Source organism: Diabrotica virgifera, chromosome 2 (assembly GCF_917563875.1).
Source record: "Diabrotica virgifera virgifera chromosome 2, PGI_DIABVI_V3a".
Classification (NCBI taxonomy): Eukaryota; Metazoa; Arthropoda; class Insecta; order Coleoptera; family Chrysomelidae; genus Diabrotica; species Diabrotica virgifera.
The window spans coordinates 248,898,804-248,926,361 of record NC_065444.1 but is presented as its reverse complement, the minus strand read 5'-3'; the positions used below and the strand labels follow the sequence as shown (position 1 = coordinate 248,926,361).

The 27,558-nt window shown below is 31.5% G+C and overlaps 1 protein-coding gene across 1 annotated transcript in view; it reads right to left on the bottom strand.

The window, feature by feature from the left end:
* The window catches only part of LOC114326529 (ER lumen protein-retaining receptor), a 35,257-nt gene extending 9,689 nt beyond the window's left edge, over positions 1-25,568 (bottom strand). Inside the window, exons 1-2 of the mRNA XM_028274924.2 lie at positions 25,371-25,568; positions 16,139-16,398 (exon numbers count right to left, since the gene is read on the bottom strand). Of these exons, the coding sequence (XP_028130725.1) occupies positions 16,139-16,398; positions 25,371-25,470 (360 nt within the window). The 5' untranslated portion in view covers positions 25,471-25,568. The remainder of the gene's footprint in view (positions 1-16,138; positions 16,399-25,370) is intronic.
* Positions 25,569-27,558: the final 1,990 nt, after the last annotated feature.

Sequence of the window (27,558 nt, the reverse complement as noted above, 5' to 3'; positions counted from 1 at the left end):
TCTTACCCTTATCTTCAAAAGTGATATTGACCCGAACTCCGTTTTTTATTTTTAAGGGGTGAAAACAACCCTTTAATGGAAAAATTGACATTGAGCGATTTTATCGCCAGAAAACGTGTTTAATAATAAAGAGTGACATTTTGAAGTGTTTTCTAACACAATAACCTCATGTTAAACTCATTTTCATCCCCTTAAAAATCGTACAACCCTTGCAAACAACCCCTAAATCTAAAAAATTTACAAAAAATTAATTTGGTTTGACAAGAAGATTTAAATACATATAGAGTAAATAATATTTTACGTTCTCTATCTTAATTATTTAATTGTTAACCCCTTTCAACCCTTAAAATCAACCCCTCGAAAAAGCTATGTTGGAAAATCATATGCTTAAGTTCTTTAACCCTTAAAACTACCCCTAAATTAAAACATTGAATATGTATGATTATACATTTAAAAATGTTTAATTTACCAAGTAGAAAAAAATACGATTAGTTTTTGGGCCATAACTACTTCAATTTTGAAGCTATCACAACTTATAAAAAACCATTTTGAAGGTAATGAAAAGAGCTACATCTTTTTTTAGTATAATATGTAGTGAAAAACCTTTTATTTTGAAACAGTGAAGGGTCAAAGAGCTCGAGAGAGACTGTGGTTGCGCTACCACGCACTCTTTAATCAATCATATCTTCGTCAATTTTTGTATGATAAAAAATTTTTGTCAAAAAAAAACCTACTATTTTTTTATTATTAGACTTTTTTACGTATCTTTTATTATTTTTGAGATATTATGAAAAGATGGTGTTTTTTTTAAATTCGAAAGTTTTTTTTTCTTAAAATCGTGATTTTTTTCACAAAATATGTGTTCCAAAGCAGCGAAGCTTCTAGAATCCATTAAAATCTTTATATTAAAGTTTATTCTAGACGGAATACGATTAATTTTAATTTTGATGGGAAGGGCACTTATGAAATCCATTGATAAAAAAAAACATTAGATGTTCCTCTTTTTTTCATTACAGGTACATTTTAAGTACAAAAGACTTTTAACAGTGCTCATTTTAAAGCTTATTTTAAGCACTATAAAATCCTTTCTCATTTAAAGCATGCATAAAATTTATTCGGTCTCCACTAGATGGCATTGAATACATCGATTAAATTTCACACAAAATAAAAAAAGGTTTGATATTCAATATCTCGCTTAATACTGTACTTAGAACACTCTTTAAAAAACCAATTTGTTCATTTTTTTACCTGCTACAATTTTGTTTAGTATAATATTATCGTTAAAATGTATATTTTTGGAGATATTTGCAAAAAACTGTTGAAAATCGTGATAAAATTCCGAATTTTCAATTGCCAATAACTTTGAAAGTATTGGGTTTTTGAAAAAACTTTATACAACATTTTTTGCTTAAAATTAGGCGTTCTATCGCTATCTGAGGTTATTTAAAAAAAATTCACCACCGAACAGGGGTGGCAACCACCCCCAGGGTGAAAACGGAGTTCGGGTCAATATCATTTTTGAAGTTAAGGGTGGGATAAGCCTAATTCCAAAATTTTATGTAAATCGGTTCAGAGTAAAACATTTCTGAGCTAAAAAGCTTTAATGACTGTACTACGTACCGTGCAGTTTAAACAAACTCTACTAAACACATCTGCATTTACAAGCAAAGTATCGACACCCGTAAAAGGTTTTCATTCCATTAGTCAGTCAATAAGGTCATAGTTGGTTGAGCCAATTAATGTCCCTTTGGACACACTCAATAAAACAGACCCATTTGCCAAAACTATGCTTTAATTAGCGACATATTTGGTTGTCACGCCACTCGCTTTCACATTTACTTTAGTGTATCGTATTCAGATTGATGAATAGCAGGTACCAGGTACATTACTACTTCTCTTGTGTTGGAGAGCTTTTTGGAATTCCTAATGACTTGATTCAATTAACTTGATTCATTGGTGATAATGGTGTTACTTACATTTTGTGGGATTACTGATTTTCTCGTTAATTATCTGCTGAAATTAATGTATATTAGGGTGGCTTTAGTCTATAGAAAGGTTTTGCATTAGATTTTGACAGTGTGAGCAGGCTTCTTATCTGTCCTTAATTGTTTGGAATCCACATTTTCTTTTGTTTATTACTTGAGTATAAGACCAAATATTATAAATAAATATTAGATTTATTACATTCTTCAATAATATTTAATCATCTTTTAAATGCCACTTGCAAGCTTTGAAAAAATGTTTTGAGTTATGCCACTATTGCAGCAATACCTTATTTTATTAAACTGACTAACTATTAGGGATCATAAAATCTGTAGTATCAACAAAAATGACAAAATAAATTAAACTTTGAGACTAGATTGCATCTCAAAAGGTGGAATCATTGTATCGCGATGGTTTCCCTTAAATAGGCAGGGTTGTTAATATTCGCTTCAGAGTTCTGACTGCATAGCTTCACTGAAGATGCATGGGATGCTGAAATAGCTATATGGAGATGGTGGTCCAACTCTGAATCGAATAAAAACAAAAACTGCCTTTATTATTTTTAATCTTTCTCAGAATTGAGTATTTAGAAACTGTCTTTAGGTCCTTTTCTTTGACGGAGAGAAGGTAAACGCGTGGCAAAAGTGTCCTATTTGCTTTCCCCTATTTTAGTCGTCTCTTGTGCTTATATATTGTAAAAGCCAGAGATAGAGAATGCAGCCAGAAAGCAGTTTATTAACGAAAAGTCTTGGATGTAAAATATTGTTTATTATATTTTTATTTCAATTATTCTAATTGTTTAAAGTAATTGTGTAAAGTAGTAAACTTTGTATCTAGGGCTTTTCGTTGTTTTCCTCGTTTTGCGAAAGATGAGTGAAAAATATTTTCTAATACTAAAAGAATATTACTAACAAATGTGTTAAACAAATACTAATATACTTTGTCTAATACTAATAGACTTGCAAATGAGTTGCTGTATGATTATTGCTTTTTACTGTAGATTAATGGTTAATGTTGCAAAGAGCTTTTGGAATCAAATCAAGCTATTGATAAAACCATTACATTTACACAATTAACTTGATTTTCCAAAAACCAACTAATAGTATAGTATAGTTGATCCAAAAGATGGCATAACCCAGACATCCAAAGTGAAAGTTATCCTTCAACACCAAATTGTTCTATATGGTCCACACAATGTTCAGAAAAAAGTCACACCATTTTAAGCGTCGGGTTTGGGGGGGAGAGGGGGGAGAAATCGGTAAATTCGTAGTTTTTTAAGTTTTTCGCCAATATTTCTAAAACTATGCGGTTTACGATGAACAACCTTCTATATAAAAATGTTCTACATTAAATTTGAAATAAAAAAGGCCCTATGCATAATCTTTTTAAAATGAATGGTTCCAAAGTTACGGAGGTAGTATAGTATAACTGGTCCAAAAAAAGGCCTAACCCTAACATCCAAAGTAAAAGTTTTCCTCCAACACCAAAATGTTCTATATAGTCCACATATTGTTCAGTAAAAAGTTACCCCATTTTGAGCGTCCGGTTTGGGAGGGAGATGGGAGAGAAGCCGGTAAATTAGTAGTTTTTTAAAGTTTTTCGTCAATACTTCTAAAACTATGCTTTAGCGTAAACAATGTTATCGCACCTTTAATAAAAAATCGAAATAACTCAAAATTCATGGTTTTCGAGATTTAATCATAAAGTGAAATAACTAGACGAGAAGAACCTGTTCCGTTTAACAGCCAGGTTAAAATGATGAAAATGAGAGAGATAAATGATTTTCCCGCTCTTTTTTACTAACGCCTTTGCACAAACCGGTACTCGTAAAGTGGTGAATTCAGTTATACTCCGGCTGTGTTTGGAGGTAAGATATCCGGTATTTTCAAAGAAAGTGATACAATACGAAACAATTCTGTGTTTTACTAACGAGTAAGTATATTATTTGCTATCGCTTTTTAGAAAAGTGTATTCTTTCAGATTTATTTCACTTTATTAGAAAACTAGTTGAACATTTGTTAGTTCATTTTAGTCCTGTCGCCAGGGGGGGTACAACGGCCTCGTTAATTCAGATGGACTTACCCAAGTGTTTTTTATGTATTTTGACCCGTAGAACACGAATTTTTTGGGTAACAGTTGATCCGGATGTCGATAAGATTGTTATAGACCAAGAACTTGAGGAATCAAATAACAGCGATTTTTGGCAAAACAAAACAATATTTTGTATTTTTTGGGCCATTTTAAGTAAAAAATATTTCTACAAGTTTTTTCGTAGGATGCACAGTTTTCGAGATAAACGCGGTTGAACTTTAAAAAAATCGAAAAATTGCAATTTTTGAACCCGAATAACTTTTGATTAAAAAATAAAATAGCAAGTCTGCTTACCGCATTTGAAAGTTTAAGTCAAATTATATCGGCTTTGATTATTTGCATTGGTAAAAATTTATTTTTTTATTGTTTAACAAAGCTATAAACACGTAGGGTTTCCCGTGCTTTTACATGCGTTTTAACGCATGTAACGTAGAAATAGTCTTGATTGCACTAGTACCTATTCTACCTACTCGTTCGATTTTAAATGAGAAATCATAGAAACATCACTCACGCACTAGTTGTTTGTAGCTTTGTTTAACAATAACACAATAAATTTTTAGCAATGCAAATAATCAAAACCGACATAATTTGACTTGAACTTTCAAAGGCGCTAAGCAGAATTGCTATTTTATTTTTTAATCAAAAGTTATTCGGGTTTAAAAATTGCAGTTTTTCGATTTTTTGAAAGTTCAACCGCGTTTATCTCGAAAACTGTGCATCCTACTAAAAAACTTGTAGAAATATTTTTTGCTTAAAATGACCCAAAAAATACAAAATATTGTTTTGTTTTGCCAAAAATCGCTGTTATTTGATTCCTCAAGTTCTTGGTCTATAACAATCTTATCGACATCCGGATCAACTGTTACCCAAAAAATTCGTGTTCTACGGGTCAAAATACATAAAAAAAAACTTGGGTAAGTCCATCTGAATTAACGAGGCCGTTGTACCCCCCCTGGCGACAGGACTATTTATGAGTTAGTTCATTTTAGTAGAAATTATTTCTTATTATGTGCCGTATTACTTCAACTTTATGCAGTTTCTAATTAAAAATTTAAAAAATTACTAAAGTACAATAAGTATTATTTCAATATTCTACTATTATTTTATTAGATAGGTAGTTAGAAACCTTCACGTTTTTGACTTGTTTCACTTTATTATAAAATCAACAATAATATTGTAATAGTAATACTTTTAATATGCAATGGTTTGATGTTTGCATTGATACTTATGTACTTGTTTTTTGATAATCCAATTTAATTAGATTCTTGTTGACTATCAGCTTCTTGTCTAACTAACCGGTATAATATTTATACTCTTGTTTTAGAGTGGCGTCTTCTAGTCTAGAGCACAAAAATACTTGGATTAGTAGCGAAAAATTCCTCATTGGATAATAATTCTATCAATGAAAAACCCGTTAATAATAAATGTGAAACTACGGAAGAAGTAAGTTTCAATTTGTATTACTTTAATATATGTATAAATACACATTTTTTTATTATAAACTAAGGCTTTTACTTGTTTCTATCAAACAGTAATAGTATCTTACGTAATAATAGTAAACTTACGTATCTATGTCAAAAAATACAAAAAAAACTATCCCCGCTCGTTGTCTGAAAGAGCCATGTACCGAAAAGTGCAGACTTAAGTGCTCCGATAATATCAATACAGCAAACATATAATAATATGGTATTTTTTGCAAGTTCTGGGAATTGGGCAGTTTGCTAAAGCAAAGAGCATATATAAATTCTTGTATGGATAATATTCAACCTAAGTACAGGTACACAAACGCTGACAATCCTAGGAGCTGCAACCAGGCTTTCCATTTTGTTATAAATGATGTCAAAATTAGAGTGTGCAAAACATTTTTTAAATCAACTTTAGATATTTCTGACCGCATGATTTTTACAATACAGACTAAGATTGATGCAAATGGTTTTGCACTGGATGATTTAAGAGGAAAACACGGCAAGCACAGAAAAAATGATCCCGAACTGGTAACCGACATCAAGGGGCATATTAATTCTATACCAAGGGTTGAATCTCACTGCCTACGCGTTTCTACTTCAAGAGAATACATAGAAGGCAGCAAAACCAATAAAGATTTATACAATGATTTTAAATTAGAACAAGAGCGGAAAAATAAAGAAATTGGTACATATGTTACCTATTATAAAATATTTACTACTCAATTTAATATCGGTTTCTTCCAACCAAAAAAAAAAAGATCAATGCGATCTGTGTAATACCTACAACAATTCCAATGTTAATGAAAATAAAGACCTGGAGCAAAAATCTAAATCAAATTTAGAAGAAAAAAAAAACTGGAGTAGGGCTGAGAAATTAAATGACCGAAACAAAGTCAGCCAAAATGTAAGCTAGCTGTGCTGCAATGTCATACAGGTCAGTCTTCTTCATTTTAATATAAATCAAAACTGAACTGTTACAATTTAACGGTGTCGGAACTGACAGAAAGAATCTAAGCAGGCATAAAAAAATGTACACTGTTATTTTTGATCTAAATGTGATGCAAAACGGGGCTCCATAGAAATCGGTTCATGCATATGGGCCTATTTAAAAAATATAAGTGAAGAGGGCGATGGTGAAAAAGAAGTCATATTCTATTCAAACAATTGCTGTGGACCAAAACAAGAATAAGTATATAATGTCGCTGTATTTATTCGCTGTGTACACGTTAAAAATTAAGAGAATTACACATACATTTTTAATAAGGGGCCACAGTCAGAACGAAGCCGATAGTGTGCACAGTCTTACTGAAAAAGAAGTTAAAAAGAGCTTGAAATCTGGATCTATTTACACTCCAGAACAATATGTAACTTTAACAAGGAATGCTAGAAAATCGAACCCACCTTTAATTGTGCACGAGATGAATTACCAATCATTTTATGATTTAAAAGGTTTGCAAGAAGAATTGGGGTATAACTTTACGATTAATACTGAGGGAGAAAATGTTAACTGAAACGAAATCAAAGCAATACAAGTGAACAAAGATAATCCTACATATTTTTTTATAAGATATCATAAAAGGATGAGACTTATAAACAGGTAGATGTAAGGAACAAACGAAAAAAAAATAGGATCAATAACGGAAATAGCACTCAAACCCGCCTATACAGAAAAACAAAAATTGAGTACAAACAAACGGAACGATTTGCAAGCATTGCTATCTAAAGGATTGATTCTTTCTTTTTACTCCCAATTTTATAATTCAATAATTTAATCGTTTCTTTAATTCATAGTTCTAAGATAAACGTTGTGCCATATTTGAGAGTAGCCACACAAGTTTCTTGAAACAATCTATTTTATATTTTCGGTTTATTTTTAAAATGTATTAACATCTTTTCATTGTATTATTATAGTGTTACTTATGTTTTAGTTTAATTTTGTAATCAGGCAATTTTGTTAATAAAGATAAATAAACGAATAATCAGTATTTTATTATAAAGAAAACGAAAATTCATTTTGTGTTTAAGAAAATATAGAAACAACTAGGATTAATTCAGTGTCAACTCAAAGTTTTTACATCAAAACTGCAACAAACCTAATTGTTTATTTTACATGACAGTTCATTTATCAATAAAAAAGCATCATCTAGAATTATTTCATCGGCGCAGAATATATGTTTAATCATAAAGTGAAATAACTATAAACTATCAAAAGAACAACACATTTGCACCCTTAACAATAGACGAGAGGATTAGCATTTACTAAAATCTAAGAGCTTACTAATTAAACTCTCCACACCAACCTTTAGAATCCCTCTAACCTGTATGATTTTTGTGGAATTAATTTTTAACCTGTACTGTGCAAAACTTAAAAACTTTGACTGCAAATTCCCACAAACTGTGTTTTTTGAGTTATTTCTTTTTTTGATTAAAGGTGCGTTATATACAAAATATTCTACATGAAATTTAAAACAAAAAATGTTCTATACATAATTGTTATAAAATCAACGGTTCCAGAGTTACGGAGGGTGAAAGTCGAGGTTTTCGATACATTTTATATTTTTTGGGCAATATTTATGATATAACTATACCAAAAACCCAGACAACCAAAGTGAAAGTTATCCTCCAACACCAAATTGTTCTAGATGGTCCACATAATGTCGCCAATAATAAAGAAAAAAGTCACACCATTTTGAGCGTCGGGTTTGGGGGGGGGGGGGGGGAGCGGGTGGAGAAATCGGTAAATATAAAAAGTATCGAAAACCTCCACTTTTCAAGCTCCGTAAATATGGAACCGTTGATTTTATAACAATTATGTATATACTACATCTAATTTACAACCGTTGCACGTCATCCGCGTCATAGCCTTTGACGTCGCATGATACCAACACGAAATATTTAGGCGGTAGGTGTGTTCTTTTTTAGAATCACGTTGCCGAATACACTGTAATTACAGCCACTAGACATATTTTATTATATACGCGTGGAAATAATATTTGAAGATTTCTATTAATGTTAACCTAAAGAAATACACAATAATATGTTTCATTTAATTTGTATAAATGGATTATAAAGCGTTTTTATGAAGCACATTTACTCAAATCACACTGTAACTGTAATCGAACGAAGGTGACATTTTAGAATAAATTGGTAACATTTATTTGACAGTTGCGGTGATGACACTTTCATATTTGTTTATATTCTTTACTATAAGTATCTGTTTTATTATATTTACTGTTTTTATTATTTACTTTACTATAAAAACATCCTCTACTATAAAAATATAAATTTCACCTAATTTTATCACGACTTGGAATAATCCAGGTATCTGACAACTTTCCTAGTCCTTATTGTAGACATAAACAAAGAAACCTACCGGCTTCATGCCAAGACTTCGGAGCCGTTTTTTAATTATTAACAATGCAGTGCAAAAACGCTTGCACTGCAAATCTTAAAAGATTATAACTTAATTCTTGTTCTCTATTTCTTAAGTTTTTACTTATTTACATTGAATATTAATTTGTTTGGTTGTATAATCCACGTTTACAATAATTATGTGATCTATTTGATTTAAAATGGATTCGGGATTTTTTTATACTTTGGCAACTATGTCAACTTGATCTTTGGCGTAGATAATGACGTGCAACGGTAAGTAAATTAGACGGACTGTAGAACCTTTTTTGTTTTGAATTTTATGTAGAATATTTTTCTATAGAACATTCCATACGCTAAAGCATAGTTTTAGAAATATTGACGAAAAACCTAAAAAAACTACTAATTTACCGACTTCTCCCCCATCTTCCCCCAAACCGGACGCTTAAAATGGTGTAACTTTTTACTGAACAATATGTGGACCATATAGAACAATTTGGTGTTGAAGGAAAACTTTTACTTTGGATGTCTGGGTTAGGCCTTTTTTTTGGACCAATTATACTATACTACCTCCGTAACTTTGGGACCGTTTATTTTAAAAAGGTTATGCATAGGGCCTTTTTTATTTCAAATTTAATGTAGAACAATTTTGTGTAGAGGGTTGTTTATGCTAAACCGCTTAGTTTTAGAAATATTGACGAAAAACATAAAAAACTACGAATTTGCTGATTTCTCCCCCCTCTCCCCCCCAAACCCGACGCTCAAAATGGTGTGACTTTTTTCTGAACATTATGTGGACCATATAGAACAATTTGGTGTTGGAGGATAACTTTCACTTTGGATGTCTGGGTTTGGGACTAACTATACCATACTATAACCTACCCCACATTAAAACATTTTTCTGTATATTTTATTACAGTATTTTTAATTATACGTTTTTTATTGCGTTTTTATGAAACAAAATTGTATTCAGTACACATGAAATCCTATAGGTTTTGTAATTTATGCCCTGATAAAAACCGGACTTCATTAAAAAAGTTCGTTGCTGGTGCGTGTTACAGATAATAAAAAAGTAAAATGGTCTGTTATTTATTATATTAAAGACATTAAGGGAAAATGGGTGATATATGCATTTAATGTGTCTGGAGATCTAGATACCTGATAGAAAATATTTTTTGTTGTTGCATTGGTAAGAATTTCGACAATGTTAATAATTTGTAACGTACAATAAAGTTTTACCTAAAGTTGCCATACGAAACCATGGGATTGGGGACATTGTGTCAATTCGATATTTATTTTATGATCATAATAACAAGAAACTATTCAGAAATAAAGAGAACCGGTCTTGTATTTTACTTTTTTCGGCTTTTCTGATTGTTTAATTCAGATATAGGAAATTAAATATGAGATATAACTTCATGGGAAATTTATAGAGAAAAGAGAAATAAAAGAATGACAGTATCTTTTTCGTTAGAAGAATCTGGCAGCACCAATAAACATTTAGAATATGTTTATTCTCTTTAAAGATTTTAAGATAATACAATTCTCAAAGTGGTAATCAAAAACCTTATAAAATATATATTATGATATACAAAGTGAGCGAAATGAGCAAGTTCATAAAACGTTTGTATGTACAAAAATAAGGTAGTGTAAAGGTAAATCAACAAAAACAGTATCACAATTAGTGGGAAGAACATGATATTTCTTCCTCGTTGTATATGTGAAGAATAAGCTCTTTTATCGATTTCTCGGAACAATCAATTCAAGATAACGCGTCTCTAATAAAAATTCTTGAACTACAAAAATCTAAGACGGAAAAGTTGAACAGCTCATAACAAAAGAGTGTTGATGCAGTTGTTAATTCCACCAAGACTATAAGCCTACAACTAGTCTACATTGTACATAATATGTATTATGTTTCATAAATATGATCTTTGTTTACACGAATTAATAATTTTTTCGAGAAAATATTAATGAAGTGAAATAACTATTGGGAAATTGATTTTCAACAAGATTTCAATTATAAAATCAACATTAGTAATCGATTAAAAATAAATATTACACCAAGTTTATATTTTCATTCGTGACTTGTAATAAATTCGTATGATTTGTGTCTCCAATTTAAAATCAAATTTGATAATTTTTGAAGCGTCGTCTATGACTAACAAAAATGGAATGACATGAAATATTTTTGTATGCTTTGAAAGGACTAAAGAGGATCAGTATAAAATATAATATTCAAAATAAAATGTACTATAAAATATTTATTCAGGTGCTGTGTCTAATGAAGATTGGCGTGGCCCGTCAAAATAGCCCGGCCAAAACAGCCCCGTCAAAAAAGCCCCGTCAAAATAGCCCGGACACAAAATAGCCTCGACAAAATAGCCCGCAAACAAAATAGCCCCGACAAAATAGATCGCACACAAAATAGCCCCGGTCAAAACAGCCCCGGCTAAAACAGCCCCTTAGAAAATACCTCCAATAAAAAGTTTTACCTTTTAACGGAGTACCATTTATTTTAAATTACTATTCTAATTAAGAAATAAGCCACAATTTACTTAAAAAAATTATTTTATTAACGTTTCGGCTTCCACTTCGGACGTCGTTGTCAAAATAAAAAATATTAATAAATTAAACAAAAATGTTGTTGCTCAGTAAAAAAATCTAATAATTTAATTTAATCTGACTCATTCATATCGGCAATTCAGACGTACAGTGTAGTGCAAATGGAAGGAATAAATTCGTTATTTCGTAAACCCGCGACGTTAAGGAAAAATCCTGAAATAGATCGATTTTTATTTTTAAATTACGATATTTTGTTATATATGTCATACTAGTGACGTCATCCATCTGGGCGTGATGACGTAATCGATGATTTTTTAAATGAGAATAGGGGTCGTGTACTAGCTCATTTGAAAGGTTATTTAATTCTCTATTTATTAATATAAACAATTACATAATTATTTATACAAGTCCAAAAACTTTTTTTTAATTTAAATTATTTGACAAAAAAAGAAGAATGTATGTAATTTATTTAATTTAAAATGCATTTTACTGTTGCCCGAAAACCGAAAAAAATGTTTATATCACAAATAAACATTGATTTTAGCTTAAATTAAATGTTCAAACTTCCAAGAGGCAGAGAAGACAGGACTCGAGTTCTCTGAAAAGACCGTTTTTATTTAAAGTGGTTAAGATAAACATCTGAGTAGAGGATGATTACCTTTCCGAAAAAATGTATTTCTAAGGGATTATTTCATGATGAATTCTAAAGGAGCTTTTTGTCGGGGCTATTTTGTCGGGGCTATTTTGTCGGCGGGCTATTATTCCGCGGCTATTTTGTCTGCAGGCTATTTTTTCGGAGCTATTTTGTGTGCGGGATATTATTTCGGGGCTATTTTGTCGGAGATTTTTCGACGGGGCTATTTTGACGGGGTACCGAAGATTGGAGATGAATTCTAATTCAGCTCTATCTTGTGCTTTTCCTATTAAAGCTCGGAGGTCTAGTCCCGTCCAATTCTTGATGGTACGCAGCCAGGTTATTTGTCGTCTGCCAGAGCCAAGTTTTCCTTCTTTTTTCCTTTCATATTTTCCCTAGTCTATTTTATTTCCGTAATGCTTCCTTTACCTCTACCTCCTGAATAATTACTTCTTCGTTTGTCGTCACTTCTTGGTGTTGGTGTTTCATTGTTGTACCCCAATGCTATATAAATCGGCTTCAACATGATCCTTCCTGCTTATTCGCCGCATTCATTATAGCGGTTCATCTTTTACGACCTTGCGCATCAGTTACCCATTGTTTAGATCAGTGGTTCCCAACCTTTTATGTCTGGCGACCCACCTTCTGATGTTTTTTCATATTCGCGACCCATCCCTCATCCATGATTATATATATGTACGTTATTCAGCTACTGTAAGATCTACGCCACGACCCACCTGAAATCCGCCCGCGACCCACTGGTGGGTCGCGACCCACCGGTTGGGAAACGCTGGTTTAGATAAATCGAGTTCTAAATCATCCTTTCATCATTTTCTGGGACGGCCTACTGATCTTCTACTGTCTGGTTTCTCAAAAAACACTGTATATGCTTAGTCTTCCTCTGATCTTACCACATGACCTGCCTATCTTATCCAGTTAACTTTAATATTAGTCCAGGATAATAAGGTTTTTTCAATGACACTTGAACAGCCAGGGTACTGAAGCGTTTTTTCGACAGATAATACCTATAAGAGCAAATTGTAACTATTTCCTGCATAGGATCTGGCGGCCATTTTTATTTATAAACAATTAAGTGTCAAAGAATGGCATTTTTCTTTTTTTTTTTCAAATAAATGGAAAACAGGGAAACTTATGGTTTTATTAGTACAAATATCTTCGAGATTATGGAAAAAGGTTTAAAATGACGTATTACAAAGTTTGATATACTCATTTATTGTTAATATAATTGCGAAAAAAGGTCGGAATTGCAAAAAAAATTATTTTCTCAATAACTGTTGTAAAAATTAGTGTACAGCTTTGAAATTTTTGTGAAATAAGGGTTCTTTGGTGCTTAATATATGATAAAAATTTCAAAGTGATTCATTCAATTGTTTAAATTTTATTCAAGTTGTTTATTCCAAAGAGCATTTTTTTGCAATAACATAAGTCAGAAGAAAATTTAGAACCTTTCCAAAGGTGTCAATTGAAAGAGCATGAGCTATATTTACAACTTGGTATAAAAAAAGTGAATAAAAAATGCATTTATTAGTAATAAATAATTATGCAAAAGTATCGTAAATCTTTCCTTATAAACTTTTTATTTTGTTATATAAGAAATTATACTTATTTATTACAATTTTTTATCAATTATGATATAGATAACATTACTTGTTAGTTGTGCACTTAAATCAGGGTAAAAACGTTAATTTTTTTGGAAAAAGTTATTCAAAAAGTTTATAAAGAAAAATTCACGATACTTTTGCATAATTATTGATTACTAATAAATGCATTTTTTATTCACTTTTTTAAACCATGTTGAAAATGTAGCTCATGCTCTTTCATTTGACACCTGTGGAATGGTTCTAAGGTCATTTTTTCTGACTTATGTTATTGCAAAAAAAATGCTCTCTGGGATAAAAAATTTGAAAAAAATTTAAACAATTAAATGAATCGCTTTGAAATTTTTATCACATATTAAGCACCAAATAACCCTCATTTTCAAAGCTGTACACTAATTTTTACAACAGTTATTGAGAAAATATTTTTTTTTTGCAATTCCGAACTTTTTTCGCAATTATATTAACAATAAATGAGTATATCAAACTTTGTAATACATCATTTTAAAGCTTTTCCATAATCTCGAAGATGTTTGTACTAAAAAAAGCATAAGTTTCACTGTTTTCCGTTGATTTGAAAAAAAAGGGAAAAATGCCATTTTTTGACAGTTAATTGTTTATAAATAAAAATGACCGCCAGATTCTACGCAGGAAATAGTTATAAGTTGCTCTTATAGGTATTACCTGTCGAAAAAATGCTTCAGTACCCTGGCTGCTGAAGTGTCACGAAAAGGGTATATTTTTTCTTATTACCCGGGCCTATATGTCTGACGATGTTTTCAGACCCATACATAACAGAATCACCAATTCAGCATTGCGGCACCTTCTCCACTCTCCTGTGAATTCATCTGTTTGACGGCCAAATATTATTGCAGTAGGGGAGGAAAGTATGCTAAATGTGCAGTCACTCGAGCGCTTTGGGGACCTATTTTGTTGTGAAGAGTAGGTTCTAAAACCAAAAAAAGTTAAGTAAAATTTTCCATTTTAGTGGGGACTTTCCATTTTTAATTTAATTTTCCATTTCCAATAATCGTTTTTTCCGATTATAGCGCCATCTATCCATAATTCGAAAAAAATGTTTCAAATAAAAGTTACTTATTTTACGCAAGAAATCCGAATCTGCAATAAAAGATGGGGGCTCCTATTTAAAATTTTAAAGTAACCCCTCACCCCACATCCGTGGGGGGCCGTGTTTGGTGTCATTCGATAGATTTTTTAAACATATTGAATAAGTGTATTTTTCAGTTTTTCGATCTGATGTTCATTTCGCGAAATATCGCAGGATTCGTATTTAAAATTTTAAATTTGCCCCCCACCCCTCTCCGTGGCAGTCGTGTTTGGTATCATTCGATAGATTTTTGACAAATATTGAGCATGTATTTTTTAGTTTTTAGATCTATCGTTCATTTCGCGAATTATTCGCTTTTTTCTTGTGAAACTTTGTGACTCACCCATTTCCTTACGATCCGCCCAAATCGTCAGATTTTCGAAATATACACTGTTTTGCATGTACTTAACTTACCTTATCTTAATCTCACGATTTCGAGTTTTTCTAAGGATAGATTTTTTTTTCGGCCCCCCCTTAACGAACTCCCCTGTGTTTAGAGCCAATACATGGTAGAGGTACATCTACAGGGTACCAGGGTTCTCCCCATAAGATAATATGACGCGCTCGAGTTACTGCAAAAATCCCCGCTTGGGCTCCCCTACCATTGTGAGTCTTATGTAATGTCTTAATTTAGATTTTCTTTTTAGCAGCATAGAGCTTAATAATGATAATAGATATAGGTAGTGCACTATTATCCGCAGCTGTCCCTTATTTGAGATGAGACCTATTTTTCTATGTGGTTGTCATCTGCGATTATCATACCGGTATATTGTCTGTTGGTTATAACATGATCGAATATAGGTATTTGTCCACGGGTGTTACTAAATGTATATTTCTGTTGGTACAGTTGAGTCCCTGAATCTTTACCCGATGACGCACGGGTAAAGATTCAGGGACTCAATTGTATTTGTGGTCAAAAATGTGTTATTTATTTTATTTAAGTTCGTTGTTAGTGCAGAGGTTTATCATCAGTTCGCCATTTTCGTTTTTAATTTGAAGAGGCCATTTCTATATATTAGAAGGCCAAGTTAAAATGAAGATGTGTATATTGCTCTTTAAGCTATTTTTTACAGATACTTTAAAAGTGGTTTTGCAAACCTTGATATTTTTGTAAACAATGGGCATAAGAAGCTACATACCTTTATATGACTGTTCAATTTGATTCCTATCAAAGGACATTTAATTAGGGTGTGTTATATGAAGACCTTAAATATGTCTTCACTCTATAACCCTGCATGTTTTTTTTAATTATATGACTAAAGATTTTATGGCACATGCCAAAAAGAAAAAAAAACATAAGACTTACCCAATACGAATCCATTTTTATAGGAAAGTGAAGAGCCAAATACATTGCTGTAAATACCAATATTTCCGCCGTGAAAATATCGGATTTAGTGTCATAGCTGTCCATAACCACGAAAAGTATAAATACAGTAAATACTGTTGCCATGATTTGCAATCCTTTCGTCATTGACGTCCAATCAGCATAGCCGAAAGTGTCATAGGGATGTACATACCTAGTGATGACTACCATTGCTTGCAAAAGCTGAGTTTTGCCAGACACATCTGAAATTAAAAAAAGTCAAGGGTATAAATAGTCGAGGAAATGAAGCATTTTGGCTCGCAATTTTTTCGTCCAGCATGGATTTACTTGAAATTTTCACAGAAGGTAGGAAATCGTCCAAGGATCATTTTCTATATCATGCCGCTGTACGCTAAAACCTTGGGGGTGGTTGCCACCCCATCTCGGGGGCGGGAATTTTTTTATTACATTTTAACCATGTAAATCGATGTAAAAAAAGTAATTCTAAGAAAAAAATATTTTTTACATTTTCTTCGTAAAACTAATATTTTTCGAGTTATTCGCGCTTAAAAGTAACAGTTTTTCGATGAAAAAATCGACTTTTTGAGAGGGTTTTTTGAGAATACCTCGAAAAATATGCATTTAATCAAAAAAACTGTAGATATCAAAATTGTATCTTTTAGTAACACAAACCAAATTTTTTTCTGCAATATCTTTAAGACCAATATAGGGTGTTTCATTAATAATTGTCCATATAGTAACTGGAGAAACCTTAGCACAAAATACGAAGATTTAACCTAAAACACTTAAATAAAATGTGGTTCCTTACTGAGTTACAGGGTGTTTTATCCAAAAATTTAAAAATTATTTTTGCTCAGCATTTTAAAACTATTCCACGTATCCTTTTCATACTTGGCAGGAAGTATAGGTACTATACAAACTACTAAATTATGTTAAACAAACGTTTATGGCTATTACCAGAGGCGTACGACGGGGGCAAGTAAATGGTCGACCCTTTCCAAATTCTACGCCACTGGCGAAATTGCTATTCTAGTTCAATTTTTGGATTCTCCAATACTTTCTATGAAAATAATATACTCTTCATTCGTAACGATAAAGTCATTAGTTTTCGAGATATTTGAAGTTAAAAATGAAACGACACGGTTATTTTGATCAGTGTATTGTGTCGCTTCGTTTTTAATTTCAAATATCTCGAAAACTAATCATCTTATCGTTACGAATGAAGAGTATATTATTTACATAAAAAGTATTGCAAAATAAAAAAATTACACTAAAATAGCAATTTCGTTAGTGGCGTAGAATTTGTCAAGGGTCAACCAGTCACTATCCCCTGTCATACGCCTCTGGTAGTAGCTAGAAACGTTTATTTATCTTAATTTAGTAGGGTATCCAGTACCTACACGGTCTGCCAAGTATGATAAGGATATGTTAAATAGCTTTAAAGTACTGGGTACAAATATTTGTTAAATTTTAATCATATGAATCATATCATAAATTAATCAAAATAACTGTGCAGTTTCATATTTAACTTCAAATATCTCGAAAACTAATGACTTTATCGTTACCAATGAAGAGTATATTATTTACGTAGAAAGTATTGTAGAATCTAAAAATGACACTAAAATAGTAATTCCTCCAGTGGCGTAGAATGTGAGAAGGGTCAACCATTCACCATCCCCTGTCGTACGCCTCTGGTAGTAGCTAGAAACGTTTGTTTATCAAAATTTATTAGGGTGTCTAGTAGCCGCACTTTCTGCTAAGTATGAAAAGGATACGTCAAATAGTTTTAAATTGCTGAGCAAAAATAGTTTTTAAATTTTTAGATAAAACACCCTGTAACTCAGTAAGGAACAACATTTTATTTAGGTGTTTTAGGTTAAATCTTCGTATTTTGTGCTAAGGTTTCTCCAGTTACTATATAGACAATTATTAATGAAACACCCTGTATAAACCGAGATACGGCATGTTAAATTTAGCTTTTCTCGTCAAATTCATAATTTGAAATATTCAAAGTAAAATAACGGAAAAACTTTGCATTTTTCGAGGAAAACCTAAATAATCTTTTTTCAAGCATACAGTTAGGTCTTTGAAAAAATAATAATAAAAAGTTTCTAGCCTGAAAATGAAGCGACTTATGATCAGAAAAAGGTCGGTACCTGCTTTTCTCTATGAAAAAATCAGTGAAAACAACCCCCTAACTATCCTCCTAATTAAAAATTGGCCTTCACCTTTCTGTAGTTCCTTTTATATTTATATTATCAATACATTCAAGAAGTTTGACCTATTTAAACGGCCTACTTTTAGCAAAATTGGAGTTTAAAGAAAAATTATTTTTTTGGAATTTCCCATTTTTCACCTTTTACTTCAAAATATCTCCGAAAATACTGGAGATAAAAAAAAATGATGAACTACTAAATTGTAGCTTTATTAATTACTAAAATTCCCTTGTACATAGATTTTCATTTTGGTGAACAGTTAGCGATATATAGGTGTTTAAAACCTCTATTTACGAGCCCACACCCCCTTATTCGAGCCCTTTAAACCCACCCTAATTAAAAACTAAGGGATCCTACGGAATTTAGTTTACAAAGTCTTATAACTCTTCAAAAATTTTACAAAGTCATTTTTATGCTAAAGCTATGTTTATAAAACGAATTTTTTTTTCGAAAAATTCGGATAGTCCGCTTATGGATAATTTTCAATGTATGTATAATACCACAGAACCGGTTCGTATACTGGAAGATGACTAAAAAACTATTTGTATTTATATATATTTGTAAATTCGTATTTTTGTGTACATAAATGTTTTTGTAATTATTTAATTCTACTTTTTTTTTCTGTATTGACATATTAAAATATCTACTTATAAAAACTGTAATGTTATTAAGGGTGGTTTTTAAGTGTTGAAATATTATGATATTATATACTAAAGTATAAAACATTCATTATTTAACCAATCAAAACCAAATTTTACCCATATTAAAGTTTACAATGTTTTTATATAATTTTTGACAATAAGGGGTAGTTTACACCCATAAAAATAATCAACGCCATGATATAAAATATGAAGTACAGGGTGAGATGATCCTAATCCCAAATTTTTATATAAATCGATGCAAGCCGAAATTATTCTTTTAGGATAAGTAAATTTTTTATATATAGCTCCAACAAGGGTGGTTTTAGGGGTTGAAATATTATGATAGTATATCTTAAAGCATAAAACAATCATTATGTAACTAATAAGAACCAAATGTTGACAATATTAAAGTTTAAAATGTTATTTTATAATTTTTTACAATTAGGGGTAGTTTTCACCCTTAAAAACCAAAAGCGTCTTCTTCTTCTTCATGTACCATCTCCTCTAAGAAGGTTGGCAACCATCACGGCAATTCGCACTTTCGATACCCACCACCAAAAAGCACCAAAAGCGTACAACGACTCAATATAGAAAATGAACTAGAGGGTGTAATGAGCCTATTCCCAAATTTTTGTACAAATCGATGCTAGACGAAAAAATTGCGAGTTTTTGCCATTTCTTCAGCTTCATTTACTCGACTAAAAAAAATTTTATAATAATTCTATAATTTATTTCTTATTGGTTGACAGCACGCTAAAGGGTCAGACATTGTAAACAAAAAACGGGCAATGCTGAAACGAACGATGCATTCTCGTCACAGGCTGATTCCACTCTCGTCTTCCCTGTCTTCCACACCGTACTATGTCTTGTATGTTACAGAGGTATCTCTGTCGTTCGGTATTCTGTCTCAGTGTTTTCCCAGTTATTGACCTCAACGTTCTAATTTCTTATGTTCTCAGTATCATTTTGCTTTTTGCTCTGTCACATCTTGTTTCTATCGCATACGTCATGATCGGTCTTACACATGATTTATACATATATGCGTACTTTCCCTTCCAGCCTCATACCTTTATTTCTCCAGATGACATCCCTCAGACATCATGACACGTAATTGGCTTTATTTGATTGCGTTCGAACACTCTCTTTAATATCTCCATAACTACATATTTCGACTCCCAGATATTTGAATCTCGTGACTTGTTCAATTAGTTCGTTGTTAATTACTATTTTGCACATTATGCGTTCCCTTGACACTATCAGGGATTTGGTCTTAGCTGTTGATATTTTCATGCAGTAGTTCTTTGCCACTGTATTGAAAGTTTGTGCCATTCGCTGTAGGTTATCCTCGTTATCGGAGATTGAGATTGCGTCGTCAGCATAGAGGATTTTTATTTGTGTTTCTGCCATCTTATATCCTTTTCCTGTACTTTTAATGTTTTCTATCATTTTGTCCATTCTTCTTCTTCACGTGCCATATCAGAATTATCCGATGTTGGCGATCACCATTACGAAGGCTTCTTGATCTTCTGCAATATGGAATAATTGTCCTGCATTTGATATCTGAGTCCATGCACGAATGTTTTTAACCAAGAAACTTGTTTTCTTTCTACACCTCTACGGCCCTCTATTTTGCCTTTAAGGATTAGTTGTAATATTTTAAATCGTCTTCCCTTTACTATATGTCCCAGCTAAGACATTTTTCGATGTTTAACAGTCTTTAGCAGTTCTCTATCTTTTTACTAAATTACAAAGCAATGGCTCAAGCTATCCCCTTGTCTGATTCCCGAGTTGATTTACACTTCTACGTTGGGCTGATTTTTCTCCTTTAGCGATCTTAGCACATATTCTAATCTTACACAATCGAAAGCTTTAGTCAGATCTATAAAGCACATAAATGTAGGTTTATTATATTAAAGTGCTTTCTCAGCAATTTGTCTGGCTATTGTAGACCTATTTTTCCAAAAACCTTGTTTTCGAAAAAAAAATCCAATGGTATTAGATAAAACGATCTAGGTGCCAATTCTGGTCACCGAGACGAAATAGTACACGACCAGGAAGTGTCTTAAGCAGTAATTGACTTATTTTAGGGGCTGTGCATGTGGCGCACCGCCTTGTTTAAACCACATATCGTCCACTTCAATATCATTCTGTTTAGACAGAAACAACTCTTTTTGTGACATCGAGCACTATTAATTAACAGCTACTATTCCGACAGATGAGAATATACCTAAGTACAATACTTGCATCAATTGTAGGGTACGGTTCAAGTGTATGGGCACATGGATTAATAAATAAAAAAAAATGCAGAAAAATTAAATAGAGCTCAGAGAGGATTTCTTGTAAGAATGACGGGAGCATTTGGAACAACTGCAACACCGGCACTCACAGTTTTAACTGGAGTAATGCCAATGCATTTAGAAACACAAAAAAGAGCATGTAATTATTGGCTAAAAAAAGAAAATATGAAAAAGTAATACAAATAATAGGATTAGATATAAGAAATAAAAGAGAATTAAAAGAAATTATAAATAGAAAAAGACAAAATGAATGGGAAAATTCAACAAAATCTAGACGTTTATACAATGTTATACCAATATTAGAAAACATTCCAAATTATTTTAATCCAAAACAAGTTTTAGTACACTTTTTAACAGGACATGGACCGTACCCAACATATTTGGAAAGATTTAACTTAAAAGATGATGCATATTGTGAATGTGGAGAACTAGGTACACCAGAACATATAGTGTTACATTGTGAAAATACTATAGAAAATGAAGAACATAGAGAAATGAGAAGATTAGAAAGAATTGAAATAAGAGATATATTACAAAATGAAGAATATTTTGGAATATTAAACAATCTAACAGAAATAATATCTAAAAAACAACAAGAAATCTATAATAATAGAAGAAGACTACAAATAATCCAACCCTGATGAAGTTGAGTAAGATAAACTTAAAATAAATAAAATAAAATATAAATTCAAAAATAGATATTTACAATTATAATAATAATAATTCAATATAAAATAAATAAATAAAAATAATAAATCAATAAATAATTCATTAAATTAAAAAAAAAAGACTAACAACTCTCTTCTGAAAATAGAGAGACTATCTTTATAACTTAGAAGGGAGTTGATGGTACAAAAAATATTTTATGTTTACTTAAATTTGTTAAATGTATTTGTTTGTAAATGTTTGTAATGTAATTAATAGATTATGGCAAATTAGTTAATAAATTGTAAAAATAGATTAAGTAGTTTAGTAAAAAATGTAAAAATATAAAAAAATATGTGTAATCCCATCAGGAAAAAACGACCTGGATTAGTCACTAGAGGCCAGGTCATATGTAAAAACAATAAATAAATAAAAAAAATATTAACAGCTACTACTTTGTCAGCACCATTTTTAAAAGAAGTATTGTGCAATGATGCCATCTGCCCAAACTCCGCACGAAACAGTAACATCTTGTGTGGATACATCTTGTTTTCGACAGCCACATATATCTTTTTTGGCAAGGAAACAAACCAACACAACACTGTAGCTAGGAATATAAAGCTTGGTAACAGTACGATGAAGTCCTCAAGGAACCAATTCTACAAAATGCGTACGTTACATTTTGTATTCAGATGTTAAACTTTTCACTCATTTTCAAAACTAATAAACATGTTCTTGTTTTTAAAAGTTCGGTATTGTACTGAACGCATACTCAAGAAATAGGTTGTGAAAACTAATTTGGCTTACATATGGGCATAACCCGTACTACGTTTAGTGCAGTCGCTGAAGGTGGATATGAGGTATTACCTCCGATTTCGTTAAACATCCATCGAATTTCATGAAAATTTGTGAGTGATTAGAGGATATCTCAAGGAACAAAGATGACATGGTGCTAACTTGCGCTTTTATCCTTGGTGTAGATACCACCCCTTCTCGAGGGTAAAAATTATTTTATTAAAAATAACCCATAAACCGATAGATGAACAAATTCTAAGCAAAATCTCTTTTATTAAGTTTTTAAATTAAATGAATACTTTTTGAGTTATTAAAGATCAAATATTTTAATTTTTCGTAGAGAAAATGCATGTTTTAAAGCGGTTTTTCATAAATAACTCAAAAACTGTAAGTTTTTCAAAACAATTATACTTATCAAAACGGAAGCTAATAAAATGCAAAATAAATTTCTTGTCCAACAAATCTTTTATTTTTAACTTAAAGTGAGTTATAGATAATTGAATGTATATTTTTTTCGGATAGTACTCAAATCTAAGCATTCAAGCTTAAGTAACGGGAAAACGATGCATTTATAACATATGTATAGTTTCTAAATGTTTTTCAAAGCACTCAGAAACATCTATCAAATGAGCTGCCGAAGAAGTTGATACCATTAAAATTTATTCTCCAAATATGTTTAAAAATATAGACTTAAAAAAATTTTCAAAAAAATTTATTGTTTTTTTTTAGAATAACTCCCTTAATTTTTATGATATCAGGTTTGCCTAAAACCATTTGAAAGGTAATTTTAAGTGCTTTAAAATAGTACTAATCTCGAGGGACGATCCCAGACGCAACTGATAGACTCGGTCAAACATAATGATATATCCGAAAGAGTCAATATTATTGAAAATTAATAAATATATTTCAAAATAATTGATATCGTACAACATTATTGACTGTCTGTAGATCACAGTGAATTATTGCGCAACATATTGTGTCATTCACCGTGACTTTGATTTTTATTGTGCAATATAGTAAGTATTGCGGCATGTATGGACAATATTGGGCAATATTGGTTCAGTTGTGGCGATAGAGCAACTGTGAATTTTAAATTTTCAAAAGAATTCCCAGTAGCTAGGTAACATGTTATCGATAAACGCTGACCTGGTGAGAAAGCATCTAGCATTATAGCATCCCGTTTTTGAATTTAATTTTTCGTTTTTTACATGATTATTTCTGCATACATATTTCCATAGTACCCTGTGCCCTTATCTCAGGCATGTTTGCATATCTGAGATTTCTCTGTTCCCCATGTATGTTTAATGATCGTTTACCCTGACACTCAGTGTTCTTGCAGTTTCTCCCATATAGAAATTGTTGCATCCACCGTGTATTTGGTATATACAGTTTGTGGATATTTTTTGTGTATTGTTCGGTATGATTTTGGAGAGGATGGACCTCAGGGTGGTGCTTGTTTTGAACGTTGTTGTGATGTTGTACATGTTTCCTATCTTTTTCAATTTTTCTGATACGCCCTTTGCAATCAAGGGATAAAATCTGGCCTGTTCCTTGATTAATAATTTACAACGGTTTTGATTTGACTCGTAATAATGCAGTCAGAACCATTTGAAACAACTCAAGGGGTTAGACAAGGGGAAAGTCTCAGCCCAGTGCTCTTCATATAAATGTAATAGATGAGATAGTGAAAGAATGTTAGACAATTTTTAAAAATACTGCATTGGTTAGAACAGAGTGCAAATAATAATCGCTGAGATGTGTATATTTGCAGACATATTACTAATTGCAGAAACAGCAGAAAAACTGAAATACAACTTAGAGAAATGTAACATAGGAGCAAGCGAATAAAACTTAAATGTAAATAAAGAGAAGACACAGATAATGAAAATAACAAGGGAACAAGGGACGAAAGATCAAATAGGAGTAATGATAATGGACAAATTCATACAAATACTTGGGAAGAGTAATCAACAACAAAGAAGACATCAAGGACGGTCTTAACAGGAGAATGTAAAACAGAGGAGGACTATTCCAAGCACTAAATAGAGGATTCCTTAATACTAAAGAAATATCAACAATATGACCAAGATGATAATATACAAGACAACATACAGGCCTACGGTGACATACGGAGCAGAAAACTGGGCAGCAGAGATGAAATACCTCAGAAGAACGATTGGAGTAAGAAGAACAGATAGAATAAGAAATAAGGAAATAAGAGAAATACTAAAAATTAAATCGATACTCGACTCAATTAAGGAGAAAAAATTGGCATGGGTCGGACATCTAACCCGGATCGACAATAACGGACAAGTGAAAAGAGTGTGGGAAGCAAAACCAATAGGGAAGAACAGAAGAGGACGACCCATTAAAGAATAGTGAACACTCGCAGGTACTACAAAGTAAGGGCAAAACTTGGCAAGAAGCAACATGGCAAGAAGCAATAGGAATGAATGGAAAAGGTTCATTAAGAGCTAGACGCAAACCCTGATATAAACCACTGAAATGGCCCAATACTGAAAGGTATCAATGCGTCTATTGATTAAGTAAGTACGTTGTTTTGCTTGCTCTATTTTAAAAAGAGATTAACTTATTATTAAATATTCAAATATAAAATTACCTGCACCATTTTGTTTGAGTATAATGCTCACAGGCAAAAAACACATTGCAAATGTATGCAATATTTCCACGACGGGAAAGAACTCCGGAACCGGATACATTTTCTCGAATTTCACTCGAACTATGATGCCAGAAACCAACTAACAACTAACAATATAATCAATAACATTCTCAAATAAAGATTTATCGGCAAATTTAAGAAAACAATGATAAACAATAATAAAGTCAGCTATGTTTAACGGACAGTTATTTTGAAAATGATATTTATTAACCAAAACGTTAAACAGGGTGTTTCAATTAATAATTACAAAAATTTTTTAACTGTAGACTCTTTTAACTGTAGGGCTCAAAATATTAAGTTTTAACCTTTGTTGAGCGGCATAATTTTACACCGTTAACAGACGGCGCGGCATAGGTACAATTATACCTGTTATATATTTTCTTAAGAATTCGTTAGTATAAAGGGAAATATATGTTAATTTTAAGATATTATTTAGTACTAGCCTAACTGATAACAAATTGTTGAATATTGCAATAAATAAATAATAATATTCGGTAATTTGTTCTTGTACGGATTTACAATCAAATATTAGAAGCCGCTATGACGTGACCGCTCATATCTATCAAAAATCATTGAAATTACTATAACAACAAACTGGAAAATAGTGGTCGTAAACAAATTCTAGGAAGAATAACATTGTATTGTATTTCAACTGGAAACATAGAACTCATCCCCATTGAGTTATTTGGTGTTTGTCAATATGTGTATACTTACCTAAAAATTATCATGGATAATAGTGATTATTAAAGACCGGATTATATGTTTTTTGCATATCGATAACCATCAAAGATACAATCAAACGCTTTAGGATGTGGACGAATTATGATAATTAAAGGCGTTTGACACTAATTTAATTTTACATATTTAGAATATTTTCGGTTTTTTAACATATTTTGATGGTTTGAACATATTTTCGACCGTTTGACATATTTTGGCATATTTTTAACATATTTTGGCATATTTTTAACATATTTTGGCATATTTTGACATATTTTTCGCTGTAAACAGCTTGACACAGTTAACCATGTAACAATGGTTAGGTTTATAAATAATGCATTCATGAACTTTTTCCTTCCCGACATTGTTCCAGCTAACAAAATCTTGCTTATGGTTTCCGATGCTGCGTCATACATGGTCAAATCTGGCCAACAACTAAAAGTTTTATATCCCAATTTAATTCATGTGACGGGTTTTTGTCGCATGGTTTAGACAGAGTGGCGTTCAAAATTCATTTCCTACATTTAATAGTTTAATTAGCAACGTGAAGAAAATATTTTTAAAATCGTCTTTAAGGATTCAGATATATAAAGAAAAATTACCAAATACTCCTTTGCCACCGGAGCCTATAATCACAAGTTGGGGAACATATTTAAAAGCTGCCTGTTTTTATGCGGAACATTTTGTCCATATAAAAGAACTAATTTTATGTTTTGAAGAAACAAATATTGGTGCGATTTTAAAATGCAAATCAATTTTAGAAAACAGATCACTGCACAATGAGCTTTGTTTTATTAAATCGAATTATGAATTTGTTTATAAAACCATCCTCAATCATGAAACTGAATCGTTTCCACTAAAAGAGTCCCTTAATTTAATTCAGAAATTTAAGGAAAACGCTGAAGAAGTTTCTGGAAAAATTGGACAGTCAATAAATAAAAAATGGATTGAAACTTTACAGAAAAATAGTGATTTAAAATTATTATTACAGGAAGCAAAAAAAAATAATTTTTGGGGCGATTTTGATGTCAATACCAATTTAAATGCGGAGATTGTTATCGTTATAAAATTTGCACCAATCACATCAGTTGATGTTGAACAAAGATTTTCAACATACAAATTACTACTAACGGATAGGCGACATAATTTTACTATTGAAAATATTTAAAAACATTTGATTGTTAATTGTTTTTATAAGAAGGAATAAAATGTAGAAACGTGTAATAGTAATAGGTACTAGATAGGTATACATTCGTATATTTAGGTTAATTTTGTCAATATATGTACTTACCGTTATTTAATAAAACTTTTATACATTTTGTAATGCATATTTTCTTGTTACTTTAAAATGTTTTTCACATATTCCACATATTTGGAACATATTTTAAACTTTTAGGGAATATTTTCAACA